Source organism: Prinia subflava, chromosome 14 (genome assembly GCF_021018805.1).
Source record: "Prinia subflava isolate CZ2003 ecotype Zambia chromosome 14, Cam_Psub_1.2, whole genome shotgun sequence".
NCBI classification, from domain to species: domain Eukaryota; kingdom Metazoa; phylum Chordata; class Aves; order Passeriformes; family Cisticolidae; genus Prinia; species Prinia subflava.
The window spans coordinates 40,677-57,385 of NC_086260.1; the positions used below are offsets into that span (position 1 = coordinate 40,677).

Below are 16,709 nucleotides of genomic sequence, written 5' to 3' on the forward strand. Positions count from 1 at the left end.
TTTTCTCTGCTTGGATCAGAAGTGGACTCTAGGAGCTCTGCTCAGCTTTAAAGGTTCATAAATGCTACCACCCACCATATACAAATGTTGTGTGTCTTGTCACTCCAGTCCTCCACATTAAAATTCCTTCAGCTGAATTTTGTTACTCTCCTTTTGATACTCTTCACTGAAGACTGAAGTCTGGGATTGTCATGCGGACAAGAGAGGAGGAATCAGTACAGGAGAAACTGCAGTATGAGTCCACTCTTTATTGGATGCTAGGAAATTCAGGAAGTTTTTTATTTACAGGCAAGACCTTTAAATCAGACTTCACACTGTGTTCCACTTGAAAGGCAACCACGAATGACACAAATTTATGAGAAGTCAAGTTTCATTCATTTCAGGGCTCAATGCTTCTGAAAGAAAGTACTTTCACAAAATGGGCAGAAGACACTATTGCTTTGCTTTGACAGAATGGTTGTACAAACACTTTCCTGTGGCTCTGTACACATTCTTCCCCTGGTGATGTGTAAAAGTGTTCAAAATATATAACTGGGGACTGATTCATTCGGGAACAATATTTATTTGGCAGTTTTGCCTAGAGGACATCAAAGAAGTACTCCAAAGTAGGCTGCTCAGATACCTTCCATAGAGAAATTTCAGTGAAATGAAACCTAATGTCAAAATTAGGGATGAAAGGGGCCTTTACACCCTTAAGCAGCTGTAAATACTTAGAAATGCTTGCTAGAGGCAAAGCCATGCAAGGCAGAAGAGAGAGAGTTCAGTTTTGATTCTCCACATGAGATGCATTCCTGAGTGCATTGGTTCCATAAAGCTTTCATGCATCCTCTGTTGCCTATTCACCAAATTGCAATCAGTATTAGTGGAGCTTCTCACCATCCATACCAGTGTTCAAGAGCAAGCTCAAAAAGTTAGTTGCCTGGCTTGGTGAGAAGTTAGAGTGCAGGAATGCCTTACATCCTTCCTCATGTGTACTTCCACTTGAAGCATGTTGACTCACACTGCAGCCAGGACATGGAATGACACCCTGGAACCAGTTGGCCTCCTCTAGACAGGGAAGAATAGAAAAAAAAAAGGGTCTTGGTTGCCTATGAGAGAGACTGAAGAAACAAGGAGGGAGGTGCTCAAAATAGGAAATTTTGGGCATTTCACAATTTTGATTGTGAAAGGTTGATTCTCAATAAACCTTTTTTCATCCCAAATAAGGATCCCAGCATAACTGGCCCTAGGGGATAGATATATCACAAGCAGTTTATCCCACAGTCCAGGCCACTGTGAAAAATGTTTCCATATTTTGATCACACCACTTTTGTATTACCTCTCCTCACGCAGCATAACATCACCTTTTAAAGCTAGGTTTAAGTTTTTTCCTCCAATCAGCAATCGATAGAAACACTCATTAACCGGGAAGACCATAGCAGCAAGCTTGTGTTTCATTACATTCTTCTCACATTTATGACTAGGCTAAAACAAGAAAAGTTACATACAGCTTGTTTTTAACTTAAAACATGCTGGTTTCTCCCCTAGTCTGGTGAGAGGACTGAAGGTGAGCTTGTCTGCCTTATGACCCAGATCAGGCAACTTATCCAGATCAATTGCTTCTTTTGGCAAACTTTGCTTCTCCTGTTAAAAATCACTTGCAGTGACAGGACAGGCCTTCTGAGTGTATGAAAATCACGGGAAACAAAGAGAAACCCTTCTGCTGTAGGGCATCTCTATCCACTACTGTCAGTGCAGGTGGCCTGGGTTACAGCAGGCATGAGCTGCAAGTAAGTAACAGCTTTCCCTGTTACCTGCTGATTACCAGAGGTACAATCATTGGCAAAATAATTAGTCTAGACTTTGAAGGCAGCTACTCTAGGACCAACAGCATAGCTTGCTAGCAGGAAATCGGACAGTCTGAGGGGATTCTCCATTGCAGCTCTCTACTGTCAGAAAGTATTTGATGAGAAAATAGCAGAATGCGAAGGAAGGGGTGACTTCTAAATGTTGCTATATCCTACTGCTCTATTTCCTTAAGCCTAACACGCGAAAAATTACTCAGACATCCAAATTGCTCAGTTTTATGAGTGGAGCTGACGGGGGCTTTGCATTTGCTGTGAAAAAGATGATGATGTAGGTAGAATTTATGTCCAAACCCAACAACAAAAACAAAGATTTCTCAATGTTTATCTTTTTTATCCACTGCATTGTTTCTTATGCCCCGAAGTGCACTTTAACCCCCTATCACATATAGCTGACCTGCAGGCTCTTTAAAAGTACCCACGAAATCAGAACTTTAGGGTAAAATTTTGGACACTCTATGAATGCAGAATTAGAGAAGTTTCTACTAATTGCAGCTATGTTTCACTGGCTCTGCTAGTAACAGTCCTTCAGTGATACAAACTGCAAACTATAAGCATCCATGTACTTTTCTCCAGGACTAAAATGGACTGCATTCAAACTGCAAGTGATTTGCTGAAAGCTCCACTTTTGACTACTAAAGGAGGCTTGGTCAGAAGAGGGAAGCTACTCAGTGAGCAAAGCTTGAGACATCAGTATTTTTTAGTCAAATGATACTTGTACTGTCATCAAAATATTTAAAAGAGAGAGTGGCAATGTTGCCATGTTCAGTCACCTCCCCAGTGCAAAGTCAGAAGGGCAGTATTATATATTTATGTTCCAGAGATTAGTGGCACAAGATCAATATTTAATCATGAAGATGAAAAGCATTTACAAATGCTTCCAATGAATAGGATTATCATCTGCTAATTAACATCCATACTGCTTAATGAGGCAGCAGTGTAGGCACAGAGAGATGGGAGCAATGGTGCATCAAGAGGCACTTTCCAAGCTTTCAGGATAGGTTATGGCTTGAATTATGAACTCCCACTATATCTGTTATGGCACCCCACTAGTTAATACGATTCTTTGTCTACGGGTTGCTTCGGAGACGGTTCCTGTATCTCAGGAAGCAGGGAGAAGAGAAGTTTCCTGTTTTGAAGAAGGCTTAAGAACTACTCTCCTCCAATCAGGCAGCAGATGCCTGGGCAGGAAATGGAGAATGCAGCTGCCAGACCCACTCTGGGTCAGTGGCTGTGCTAATCAATGCAGCCAAGGTTTACCACAGTCAGAAAGGTCCTACTGATAAGTAGGCTGCACAGTTAAAGTGAGGGTTTGTGGTGGAAGGTGCCTGGACTGAGACTTTCACTGGCATGAGCCCAAAACAAATCCAAATACTGAGAGGAAATGGGCGTTTGTCTTCCTCCCTGTATGTAGCTCTCATACAACAGATTGCACTTAGTACATAGCCATGATAAAATGAGGTGTGTAATTAATTGTTGTGGTTCAAAACAATGCTCAGAGTAACCATCATTGCTGTAACCTTTTCTCTTGTTGATGACCCACTGCCATTGCATTTATTTGGGGTATCAAATGCATGGTCCCATTACACACAGGAAACCAGTCAAAATTTCTCCAGCTGGGTGAGGGGTTTTTCCTTCCCCCTTTTTCAAATGAATAGAGCAAGAGTGTTTACTGACTTCAAGAACTGAAATTCAGCTCTGTCCCCAGTGCTGATGAGTTTGCTTAAGCCAAGTCTGAGCATTTTTGTCTTGGTCACCAATTTTTATTTCACTGACATCAATTTTATACCTGTATAACATTTGACCCTCAATGGTATTGCTCCTCACTTATACTTGGTTATTTTGAGTGATGTCTGAAGCACCTGTCTGCTATCCTTCAGCTCCCAGCTCACCACTTGATTCTTTGTGATGGTATTTCCTCTTGTGCTTTATGTAACAGACAGCATCTGCGCAGGTGTGATAGTCTAGAGAAAAACCAGTAACTGCAGTAGGCCAATCCATAAAAGTGTACTTTCAGATACTTCTCTGTTTGTTGCCAGTAGAGCTGCATTGACATTTTCCAAATACAGGCACCAAGTGCTTTGGAGTGCAGAAATGTCACGTCCCATTGAGTAAAGATAGACATGTTTCCGGAAACACCCTTGCCCAAGCTAAGTTACGTTAAATGAAGCCATACCTGGGCAAGACACTGGCAAAAACTGAGCCAGGACATGAGAATTAGGTATCTGGGCAGTTGAGTTGCAAAGAAAATTTCCATGGCAGCGAGCAACGAGTAGATCCAAATGTGGGGCTTCTCACATTTGACTACAGTTGACTACAAATATTCTTTTCTTGCAATTATACTAAGCAGTAAAAGGCTCATAAACTTGATGCATCAGAGGAACGTTGATAGCACCATGAGCCTGAATGGAAACACATAAATCTCCATCCTGAGAGGACTGGTGCTCTTGCTAGGGGCCTTTTACTGAAGATGGTGAGTGAAGCAATCAGATGTTCATTTGATCAAGTGAGAGTCAAAGATATATTTGGAGTATTTTAGAAATGTAGTCCTTTGTAAGGAATAAAAACACAGACTAGTTTTCCAGGTACTGACACCACTATCCTTGTAGCCTCCCTCTCCTACAGCATGTTGGGGTCTGTAAACATCAATCATCTTTCAAAATCTAGCATCTCCTGTAGTCTGAGATGAGCTCTCTAAACTAGGTAATGGACAGCATATTTGCAGTGTTAGTCATTAATAATTGGCAACTGTAATCCCTTTTCTTTTATTGCAAAATAGTACTGTGAAAAAATGTATGCTGCAAAGTAACAAACTGCTTGTATGGGAGAGAATACTCATCATGTAGCTATAACTTTCCCATTCTTCTTTCCCTCTCCACTCCCTTTGTGTTTGTTTTCATTTGACTTCTCTTGCCTTTAATGAGGATGTAAAACCAGGGGCCAAGGCTATGACATATATTCAACACATTCTTTGCAACCAGTTTTGATGTAAAGAAGAACGTAAATGTAGAGTGAAAGCAGCAAGAAAACTGTTTGTCATAAAAGGTTGCCTTCAAAAATAGGAAAAAAATACCATTATATGCCAGGAAGTATTGTACTGAATTGCGCTGAGATGAGCAGATAATGCAGTCAAATTTTGACATGAATAAGCTTTGCTTTCAGACACTTCTATTATAGCCAGGCAATGGGCTCCTGCAGGGTGAAGGATTTCATCTCAGTCTCCAATGGACATGACAAAATTTGTTTTAATTTCTGTCTTTCAAAGAAATGATCACCAATAATCTTTGACATCTCATTTCAGTGATCGTCCTTCAACTTCCTTCTGTACCAAGAACTCCCAAGAGAGTATTAACTTCACACTGAGGAAACTTAGAGTGCCACAGAACTACAAATTTAAGACACTGCCAATCCTGCCAATGCAACTCCAGTTCTAATACAGCACATCTCTTTGTGGCTCCCCGGGCCACTGGGGAGTACTTACTGGTCTCACTACAGCACTCGCTACAATTCTGTCTCTGAGCCTGACTTGATGTCAGCCAGGCTCTTGAGCAGAGAGGAAAAAGAAACCAAGAAAGTCTGAGAGATGTCATGCCAGTCACTGAAGGATATAAAGTTCTATAGACAAAGGAATTTGTTACCAGGTAGCAATGACATCTGCTTCCAGTGCTACTGCATCACAGCAAAGATAAATAACGGAAAAGTGTTTACCTAGCAGTATTTACCATATTTGCCTATTACTATACTCAGCTCATCATAGTTGCCCATATTTTACATTTAAATTTATCTGACAAACCAAGGAATGCTTGCAGTTACTATGACATCTACACTTTTTTTCATCCTGCTTTAGTAAATTATTTCACTTCTTGTGACATACAGCACCACTTTACTGCAATAATTGAAATGTTTTTGTAGAATGCTGTTAAAATAGGCCTTATTTGCATTAATCCCTGCCAATGTAACAGTTTTCCTCTACACATTCAGGCTTTCAGATATCCCAAGCACACTTACAAAGAAAAACACAAGGTATTAGCTACCCCATGTATCCTGTGCTATAGATCTACACTCTTGTGTTTGCCAGGTCACCAAGAGACATGTGCTGTTGAACCACTTCTCTCTGTCTTGTGGTTTCTTGAGTGGCATACAACCAGCTAATATCAAAATAATATGAAAATAGGTGATTTTTCAGGCAACTAAGACGAGATGCACATAAAGATTTATAAAGCTATGTTGGTTTCTGAAATTCTACCTACTAGGAACTAAGAAGTTTAGCCCAATGTCATTTTGAGGTCAAACACACCCTTGCCCTCACCCAGTATTTTTAGTTCAGTGTCAGAAAATTCCTTTAATAAGGCCACTGACACCAAAATAGTGAAAAAGAAACTCCAAACCCCAAAATCCAAACCTATAAACCCTAAAGAAAAGGAGACAGGAGGATGAAAGTTCATGAGAAATGCCCTGAAAGACTGCTTATAAAGAAGCAAACCTCATCTTGGCAAACACCTCTATGGAATAACATAAAGAGGCTTAAAAATAACACTTAGCATACATAGGTATTGTATTATGATAGACAGACTCTATAGAGCTCCATTAAAATGCCAAAAAGAGTGCTAGCTTATGTTACAATTATTAAAAAAATAAGACTCCAGCATGCTAGATAGCTCTGATCTAACAGGGCACTTAAGTATATGGAGTAACTCTACTTAAAACAGGTTATATGCACTTGCTTAGACTTAAACATGTACTTAAAACATCTGCTGGACGGGACCTATAAACTTAGAACATTCATCTGAGTTTTAAATTCATAAGATTTATGAGATGGGTAGTTGGGTTATGTTAATCCCTATTATGTTATGTAATCCTTTGATAAAGAGATCTCATTGTTAAAAACTACTCAGGATTATTTTTTAAATATATGCTTCATTTATTGCAATAGATGACTTAAGAAATTAGATGTGTCTATTTCACCTCTCATCAATTAAGTCAACGGTTCTCCCCGTGGAAAAAGATTTTTCTGTTCTAAACTCTGCTTACTTCAAGGAATTTGTTATGTGGTGTGGACTCCACCCTTTAAAACCTTAATTGCAGGATATGCTTACAAAAGCAGAGATTCCTCTTCTGGCTGCAAAAATTTGATTTGACCCTTAAGCATCTCCTGAACATGTTCACATGCATTCTCCTTCCCATTCTTCCATTTGTAATACAGATCATTCCCTGTTATTTTTCAAGAGGATTACAGACTAAACAGACAAATTTCAAGCAGTTATTTTATGGTTCTTATTTGCCTTTAGCTACAAAATTCTCACAGCTTTTCATCATTTCAGTACAGGAAATTACACCCTGGATTGTCTTTTAGGCTAATAATGAAAAAAAAATAAGGCTTTTGCTTATTAAGTATCCTTTAGTTGCACAGATTTTCGGGGGTTTTCCCTGTTGAACCCTAATTGTAGTCTAATTGCCCATCCAGTGGTTCTCCGTACCCAAAATTCATCTGAACTGCTCAAGAACACATTGCTTGGTGAAGAGTATAGTATCTTGTAGCACTGCTTTGGTTACATTTTTAACCATCACAAGCCAGTTCAAAGTTCAAACCAATCAGATCTGACCAAAAGAATCAGCAACTCCAGGAGGTACCCTGTCACCCTGCCCTTCCCAGTAGGAAGTAGATTTGAGCACAGGCAGTCAGAAACTTGTGAAAAGCTCTCAGCCTCTACAGGGCTAGGTCACAAAATTAATCTCAGGCAATGCCTGCCCCTTAGCCAGGCTTTGAGCTAATGGCATGATATTGAGAGCATGAGTTGTCTCCTTGTCATTAAGTATAGCGTTCCGCTGGCATGCTCAGCTTCTTTCACTGAAAAAATGCAATTTTTCACATATGAATAGTTTGGCTCAAAAAACTATGAATTATCATGGTTCTTCATCCTACAGCAGTCCAAAAAAGATTTTGTGTGAAGGGCACTATAGAAATAGTACATTATTACATGTACTGGTGTATTTGCAAAATCTCTTTTACAATGGCTTTGTTTTGATAGTGATGTATTTAATCATTCTTCCATTATGTATCTAGGTATAAGAAAACTTTGCAATCTAGACTATATTTTTCACTTTCTTAGGAAATTTGCCCAAATTCTGCAGCCAATATTCTTAATTCTTCTATGAAAACATGTTTCTTGCCTTCCTGCTGCCCCTTTGCCTACTGTTCAGTTTTTTGCAGCTGTTTAACCATAAAGTTATTCTCCTGAAAAACAAATATTTGAGCAATATTTTTCCAAATCACTTGTACTGTGCTTGATTTTTTTAAATTGTGCATTCTTTTTCCATTGTGCCCCATTAACTTCCCCCCACCTTTCGCAAGATCTTAAATCTGTATTCTTGAAGCTATTTCACATGCTGCTTTCTATTGACATGTTATTTATATTTCCTGACACAGACATCAAGGCTGCAGGTGGCAAGAATAAAATCATACCAATACATGAAGATGGGAGAAGGCTGCATGAGAGGCTGCATAGCTGGACCAGGGAAACCCATTTCGTTCCCTGCACCAGGGCACAGACCAGACACATTATAGGATGAGGGACTATATAGGCCTTTATGTCAGTGAGAGTAGTAATGAAAGAACTGCTACTGTGAATTTATCCACCTTCAAAACCATACAGGATTGCAAATGCAAGCTTAGAGCCATCATGATACAACCAGGGTCCTCTAGAGAGCCACAACTCAGGATTCCTGGATACCAGCCTCAGTGAGAGACACCCAAGTCCACAGAAAAAAGGGTTTAATTCCCATTCCCCTCGCTGCTTACTTTCTCTCTTGAGAGGTCTGTGTCCCCTACAGTGCAAGGCACCCCACACCCCATCAGTCACAATGAGACTGCATTAAAAGGTCAAGAAAAAGAGCTCTGCCTACCGCTGCAGAGCACCTGCCAGCAGGATGATGTTAGTTATTAGGACCTTTGCAAAAACAGAACAGCATGTAAAATTAAGTTTCTCTGGATGGTGTTAGCAATTGTTATGGTTCTTGGGTGATTCAAAATGTCAAAGCAAGAACTGACAGCTTTCACAACTCCACTTGGACACTGAGCAGATACCACGTGCTACTTCTCCCCATATCCCGCCTGCAGGACTCTGGGCTTGCTGCAAACAACCGTCCTGCTCTGGGAAGGAAGGGTCCCTCCCCGACTAGAGAAGCGAATCTTGAGGTCAGCTCAGCCATCCTGAGATCTCTTTGCCAGGGAAGGGAAATCTGCCAAACTGTTCTTACTGGTGTGAGAAATACCAGCCCCACTGGGAAAAGCAGCAAGGCTAGATTATGCCTCCATTGAGAGGAAGGGGGCGATCCAATTTTGTTTGGGTGTTAGTGCTGCTACCAGCCCGAAAATAGGTGCCTGCATCAACCTCGTTAAGCCAGATGCTGGATTATAGGAGAGGGCTGCAGATAGCAGCCTGCAGTTGCCTGAAACTGCTCTGAGCAAGCGTGGTTTGTATGCGAGGGACCGTGCCTGGCTCCTCTGCACTCAGATCCCGCTTCCAGCAGCAGGTGCTGTCGGCTCTGCAGGGATGCTCGCGGTTAGGGAAAGAGGCCTGGGGCGGGGCGGGGGCCTCCCCGAGCCTCGTTCCCTTTAGGGGTCCTAGGCTGGGGCGGTCGTGTTCTCCGGGGGAATGGAGCGGATGTGTGTGTGTGAATGCATAGACTGAGGATGGATGGAAGGAGTGAAATTATGGAGAGAACGGAAGAATGGGCAGGAGGAAAAGACTGAAGAGAGGGAAGAGGATGGAAGGAGACGGGGGGAATGGAGGCGATAGGGGGGGATGGGAGAAGGCGGGCGAGAGGATGGAGAAGTAGGTGAAGGGGACCAAGTAGAGGGCAAAGGGAGAACAAGGACGGTGGAAAGGGAGAGGGGACACGAAGTGGGGGCACGCGAAAAGGAGGCCGAAAGACACCGCCGCGCCTTTAAATATTGGCGCGCTTGGGCATCCCTGCCGCATCCATGCCCTCCGCTCCCCGCGGGAACCCCGGGACTCGGCCCGCGGCGGGCGCTGCCTGCACGCAGCCGGTCCTGCCCCGCCCGGTCCGGCCCCGCGCGCCGCCGGCCGTGCGGGGCCCCGGCGCCGCCACCGCCCCCCGACGGGCCGCGCGCGGGGCAGGGCGGAGGCGCGCGGCGCTGACCGCCCCCGGCCGGCACCGCCACCACCCAGCCCGCCGTCTGCGTCCGGCCGTCCCGCTGCGCTCCCGTGCCCCCGCAGGGGCTGTAGGGCCGGGCGCGGCCTCGAGGGCCGAGGGCGGCGGGGCCCCCGGGGCCATGCGCTGAGCGCCCGGAGCAGCCGGCGAGCGAAGTTGGGGTGGAAGATGAACAACGCGGGTAAGTGCGCGGGCCCGCCGGGAAGGGTCTCTGCTTCTGGACATCTTTTCCCCGGGGCCGGCAAACGCCGGGGGGGCTTCCTTCCTCCGGCACCCTCCTTTCCCTCGGGCTGCCACATCCCATCGCCAGGATAGCACCCCTCGCCCGGGCACAGCTCCTCCAGGGCTCGCATCCCCCTTCTTCCTGGCGTACCTCCTTCGGGGCCGGCAGGTTCTGGGCCGTGCCGCTGGGATTGGCACCTCTCCCCTGGGCACCTTCCGTCCAGGGCCGGCCCTCCTTTTCCCCGCGATCTAGAAGGTGCTCAATGGCTCCTCGAGGCAGTGAGTGCCCCATTGCTTGCTCAGACGGTAAGGTATCAAGGGCGGGCGAGGTTAGGTGTTCCGGGGACAACCAGGCTGGCAGACCGGCAAGGCTGCGCTTGCTAAGGGACACGGCTCTGCGCTCACTACGCCCTCGGATACACTCAACCATTCACCAAGTTCTGTGGGAATTTGCTGTGACTTTCTTTCCAAGAGTATAGTTTTGGAAGAAGGTAATGGTTTTTGCAGAATTTGCTCTCAAAGGCAAACCCAAATCCTTCCTCTTCCTTTCTGCTAACTTTTCAGAATTTTTCCTTGATGGAAACTGGGAAGGTGAAAGAGACAGAATAAGGGCACAAGGCATTCAACAGTTAAAACATAAAAAGAAGCCACTGGAAAATTGGCTTCAACTTTAAGCTGTTAACCAAGGCTTTCTGATTTTTATGGGTGCGGCATGTGTGCGAAAAACGTAACAATACAGGAAACAATTATTGCTAACTGGAGTTATTTAGAAAAATCTAAAGCTGCTTCTAGAATTAAAGATGAAGAGCAACAGGTTTTTGTTAGCCCTAAAATTTTCCCTTGTATTTCCCTGCTCCAGGTGAATATTGCTGGGCACCTCACTTGCACTGTATGGGTACATCCTGAAACCCAGAGATTTTACTGCTAGATACCTTGCCCTACAACTGTTCTGTGTTGGGAAACTGTGAATCACTGTTTGCTAAAGCATAGGAACATAGGATTGGAAAAGCTCTTTTAGGTGAAATCCAGCGCTCCACAGTTGTATCAGTGTGTCGTAACACTCCTCTGAGCTTAAAGGTTCTCTTTCCTCCTGGAGTAGGGAGTGAGACACTTTCCGAAAATCTGGTGATATTTCCATTGTATTTTCTGATCCTGGTCTGGACTGGATTCTTTCTGTCCCAGGAGAAAACTCACTTAAAAATGAAGCTAGCCAAAAATAACTTCAGCAATGATGCTCCTACCTCTCTTTCTTCATCTTTCGATTATTTAAAACAGACCACAGACTTCCTGTATTATTTAAAACTTCCACAGACTCCTGTTGTCAGTGGAAGTACAGGGTAAGGAATATCAGATGTATCCATTTGTAAAGACTTAAAACTTTATTAGCAGTTTTTATTTTTCAGGAATGTAGGACTGAATGAGACTGCCCTCATTATCAAAAGCGGCACCCATTGTTACTACTGCTTTTATTAATTCCTCCAATTATGTCCTAAACAAAAACTTTTCAGGTAGCTCTCCTGCTACTCCTGGTTTCCAGACCAGATTCAACACCATTTATTCTTGTGATTACATTGTCCTTCTGCTTAAAAATAGTTCTTTTCCTCTTCTGGTGTTTACCTCCAGGTTGTATTTATAGAGTGCTCATATCCCTTCTTAGCCTTTGTTCTGTATGTTTGCACAATGCAAGGAATGTCTTCCCCATCAGTGCAAAGCAGAACTTCCTACTGAACCTGAAGGAGAGGGATATTTATTAACTGGTACAACTTGGGCACCGGCATTAGCTATCTTTGTATTATAGTAAGTAATGCATAGCACCAGTGAGTAGAGTCATATGTGCAGGCATATAATGGCAGCCTCAATCCCACAGAAGTTAAAATAATGACAGACAGAGAACAGGAAAGGAGATATGGATTATCCTCAGAGATGCAGAACTGATATGAAATGGAAGATTAAGCAATCCACCCAAGGCCACAGGAAATCTGTGGTAAGAGATGAGAGACCAGACCAGCCTCATATATAGGACTTTCCAGCCTCTAGTAATTTTTTTTGCCAGGTGCTGAAATGATGCTGCCTATAGGAAAAATGTACAGACATCAGACTCCAGATTGTTCAGATATAAGCAGACTGTATATTCTTTCAGCTGCTACTGAAAGTGATATAGGAAAAGATGCTGTATGGACCTGTCAGAGAATTTCAACCATCTTCTTTGGCTCCTGGGAAGCAATATATGAAACAACAGGATGTCTGCCTCAGTGTTAAATTACTGTTGTGAAAACAGAGCCAAACTGGTAACATCACAAACACAATTACATTAAAAACAACAACAACAACAATAACAACAAAACAAACAACAACAACAACAAAAACATGCTAGTAGTTTAGAACCAAGATTGTAATGTACATATGGTTTTACACAGCTGAGCTCACCAGCAAGACTTATATGTACAGTCTGCTAGAGATAGTGAAAACATAGCAGAATTTTTAGGATCAAGATGTTTTTGGTGTTGAAACCTTCCCCTTCCTGATTTTATTGCCTTTTGATTTTGTCCCCTTCTCCAACAGTGTTGCACTGTGGGATATTATGCTGTGGTATTATATTTACAGAGAACTGCAGTAAAGCTATATAATAACAGAAATTTGTAAGGTATTGATCTGATATCCCAGAGTCATAATGCATTGATCTAATCATAGAGGATGTATTCCTGTAACTGTAGATAGCAGCATTTTAGTTCTGCAGAGTGGGATGTGCTTTTACAGCCCAGCTATTAATATTGCAGGTATGACTTTTAAGATGATAAAATTCCCATGGGAATTGTTGGGACAATTACTACTGACTCTAGGTCTGTCTTCACACTGCAGAGCCCTCTTGCTATATACAGAGTACCTTTGATCACAAGAGCATAAACTGATAAGAGAGGATAGATGTTTCTCAGACTTGCAGAGAACATGAAGTACCATTTTTGTAAATATCTTAAGGCATTTAGGGGTCTGCTGATTTTGACCAGGACCTCGTATTTCATGTTTCTGAAGTCCAAATTCTCAAAAACCATATAAGTATCTAATACCTGTTCAAGTCAAACTGGTACCTGAATCTGGACTGAAATCCCAATTATAGGAAGACTTGCACTCCAAGATCATGTGAAAATCCTAGTCTGAATACCTTTTCCATTTCAAATGACTCTCATGCAACTGTTTTTACTTCTTATATAATTTTTGTAATCTCAGACTTTTCTCCAGTGTGAAATAAGTGATGCACGTATGTGCTGTAAAACAAAGAGACCTATTTCTGCATCAAATATTGCACAATTAATGATATGAAAGAAGCAACAATAAAGGGAATGTTTCAATGGAAGAAATATAAATGAATGCTGGATATACAAGCTGGAGATAGAAGCAAGGCAGCATGAGCTGGAAATAAGGGCTTCATTTTTTTAAATGAACAAATTATTACAGGATTCAAATACGATGATACTAAGGTGTATAGTTCACCTTTTGCTGACTTTAGATGAAACCTTCTAGAAAATCAGTTTTAATTTCATTCTGATACAGCTATGTGAAATTATAAAGCTCCTGATCAGAGCCGAACAAGACTTTCTGATGTCCTTGTCTGGAAATTCTCCTTCTGAGAATATCTGAGACCTCCTGTTTCTCAGACACCTTCCATCTATGGATTTCCATCCCTTCTTCCTGGGCAGAAGCAGTGGCAGGCAAGACTTGGTTTCTACAGGGATTCTGGGTTTGGTGCAGTCCCATCCCACTGTTGCAATGCTGTCCCTTCACCTGCCCTGTCACTTCCACCCAAAAGCTCTGCAAATCCATGACAAATGCATTTCTGCCCTCTGTCCTCAGTGCCTTTCCCATTTTAACATATGTCCGAGTTGAATTAATGCCAAAGGCATGAAGGAAACATAGGTCCACTTAAGTTCATTTGTCAGTAAAAGCTACTTTCAGCATCTTAAAAGAAGCCTGAAACAGATTGCAGCACCAGTTAAGGCTGGAACCAGTATCTGCACTGTGGAGCTATGTACTTTCGTGAGTCACTAGCAAAGACCATGGCCCTGGAGCATGTCTGCATATATCCAGGCAAATGTGAAACCTCAGTGTTTAGTTAGTTCTCGGTTAGTAGTGTTTTGTAGGTATGGTTCCTTATAAGCCTTAATTAAATTCTAGGCTAAATTTGAAATCCTAAATTTGAAAACATTTGAAAGTGGGAAGTAGTAGTACTAGCAGTATTTCTGGTAATACCGCACTACAAAATGTATATTGTTTCAAAGAAACACTTGAACAGTGAAGGCTTCATGGGTTGATTTCTATTCCAGGAGAGCTATTCCAAGTGACCTGCTAGACTACTGTTGACTGCTTAGAAACTTGGATGGGAGGAGACTAATGTAATGTAATTTCATATGGATCATGGCAGGAATGGAACTATGCAGGGTTGCCTGAAGGAAAGTGGGTAAGGAAAGGAAGCAGTCCTTGTCAGTACAAGGAAGCACTGAACAATAAGGGGAGGAGCAGGCTAAAGGAATTTGTATTCCCCAAGAGTTTCCTTTTAAGCACAAGGTGGGTGTGTGTCTCCCTCCAAAATAAAATACATCCTAAAATAAGCATGCACAATTATTTGTGAATGTACAGATTACTTACAGTGCAATGTTGCATTGTGTCCATTTAGAAGTTACAGCCAGAACCTTTCAAGTGGTTCAGACAGCAAAGGAAGAAGAAATTGAAGCAGAATGAAATAGTTGGGATAAAAAGCAAGAAGCTGTGTTTTCTTTTGTTGAGGTTATTTTTTAAACAAACACTTGCACTCCTCCCACTGCCTCTTCCTCACACCCCCACCAAAGAAAAAGGAAAATTGTTTAAGGAGTCTTATGAAAGGCAAGGTCAATAGACAGAGCAGTTAGGAAAAATAAACTGTGTAAAGCAACAGTAGTGACCAGTAGCTGGCACAAGTGGGTAAGAGAAGGACATGACAATGCCTATTACCAGACTGTGAACAGGGTCCATTGCCGTAAGTTCTCTTCCAACAGCAGTGTTACTGAATGCAGCAGAAGGAAAAACTCAAGATTATTTGATCTTTTTGCTGTGGAAAAACTATCACTGGAGGGAAAGTAGGTAATTGCTTAAGCTGTATTTCTTTTAAGTGGATGTCTCCATGGTTATTTTATTTTAAAGGAAATGAGTTCATGTCATTATTTTATTTCAAATTCGTTTATAAGACAAAACTTGGAAGGTCCTGGCATTCTCTAAAGTGCAATCTTTTCCTCATTATTCATTGTTTCAGTACAGACACTCTCTGACAAGAACAAGGATGAGAAAGTAGAAACTTCAAGTTTTGTCACATTCCAGGAACAGACTAGTGTATCCTGCTCTTGGATAGACATTCTTAGGAAATGCCGGGCACTGCAGAAAGTGGTGTAGTACCTCCAAAGTGATGTTTTTTTCTTGGAGTTAGTCTTAAAAATGTCTTATTATGGTGGCAAAGGTGTAAAGACTCAGTTTTAGCTAATTAAAAATTCCTTCATTTTACTACCAGAAAGTTAGTTTAGAATGTTCAGTGATTTCAATAACTGAATTAAAAATGCCAAAGATAGATCTTGCTGGGGCTCCAGGCTTACAAGATACTAAACCCACTTCTATTGCCTCCCTGTTTTTCACTGGTAAAAGTCTCCAGTACTCTGCAGCCTTCAATTGCTGCCTGCAAAAGGTGAAATGTTACTTCAGCAAAGGTGGAGCACATAAAGTTTCTGACTTAATGGGGAGGGAAAGATGAGTTACCCATTCTGTGATCAGACAGATGCCCAGCAGCCTAAAGCAGCAGTGGATACTGTGAAACACCACAGTAACTGCAGGCTCGTGAATACACAGTTCCCTCTCTCTCCTTTTTCATGAGGTAAGTCTCCCACATGCAGCTGGATCGGATACTCCAGATATAGAATAATTCTTAAGCAGTATATGCGACAAGGCGTCTGCTTAGAACAGACTTTTCATTCCTTCTGGGCTGAGATCACTGATTCTGTTTTTAACTTAGATGAAATCTCTCTGGTCTCTCATAACTCTAGAAAGACTGTTTTCTTATTACATCAGAATGCCTAATTGTCAGCTTCTTTCTGAGTATCAGAAGAAATTTCAGGCAGGTTAAGAACAGAAGAAACAGCCTTTTATGTCTCTCAGAGTCTAATTAAACAAACAGGCTAGTTTTAGTTCAGTACAAATTACTCCAATATTACTAGGATAACAATAAGAAAAGTGACATGCCACCAAATATCAGGACAACCAGAGAATCTTTTTCAAGCAGTTTGCATTCAGTATTCCTTTATTCTTAGTACAGTGCACAGCTCAGTTCTATACTGCATTTCTACATATATAAAGTCTGCATTTCAAAATACTCTAAATACAACAACTCAGTAGCTACACTTTCTGAAACTTATACCATGATTTTGGCTAGGATTTCACATAGAACAGTTTCCC

The 16,709-nt window shown here is 42.1% G+C and overlaps 1 protein-coding gene across 3 annotated transcripts in view; it reads left to right on the forward strand.

Moving 5' to 3' along the window:
* Positions 1 to 10,017: 10,017 nt before the first annotated feature.
* The window catches only part of FGD5 (FYVE, RhoGEF and PH domain containing 5), a 69,976-nt gene continuing 63,284 nt past the window's right edge, over positions 10,018 to 16,709 (forward strand). Inside the window, exon 1 of one of the 3 annotated variants that reach the window (XM_063411187.1) lies at positions 10,018 to 10,200. In XM_063411187.1, the coding sequence (XP_063267257.1) occupies positions 10,188 to 10,200 (13 nt within the window). In that variant the 5' untranslated portion in view covers positions 10,018 to 10,187. The remainder of the gene's footprint in view (positions 10,201 to 16,709) is intronic. The other 2 variants (XM_063411185.1, XM_063411188.1) reach the window with 2 other exon arrangements.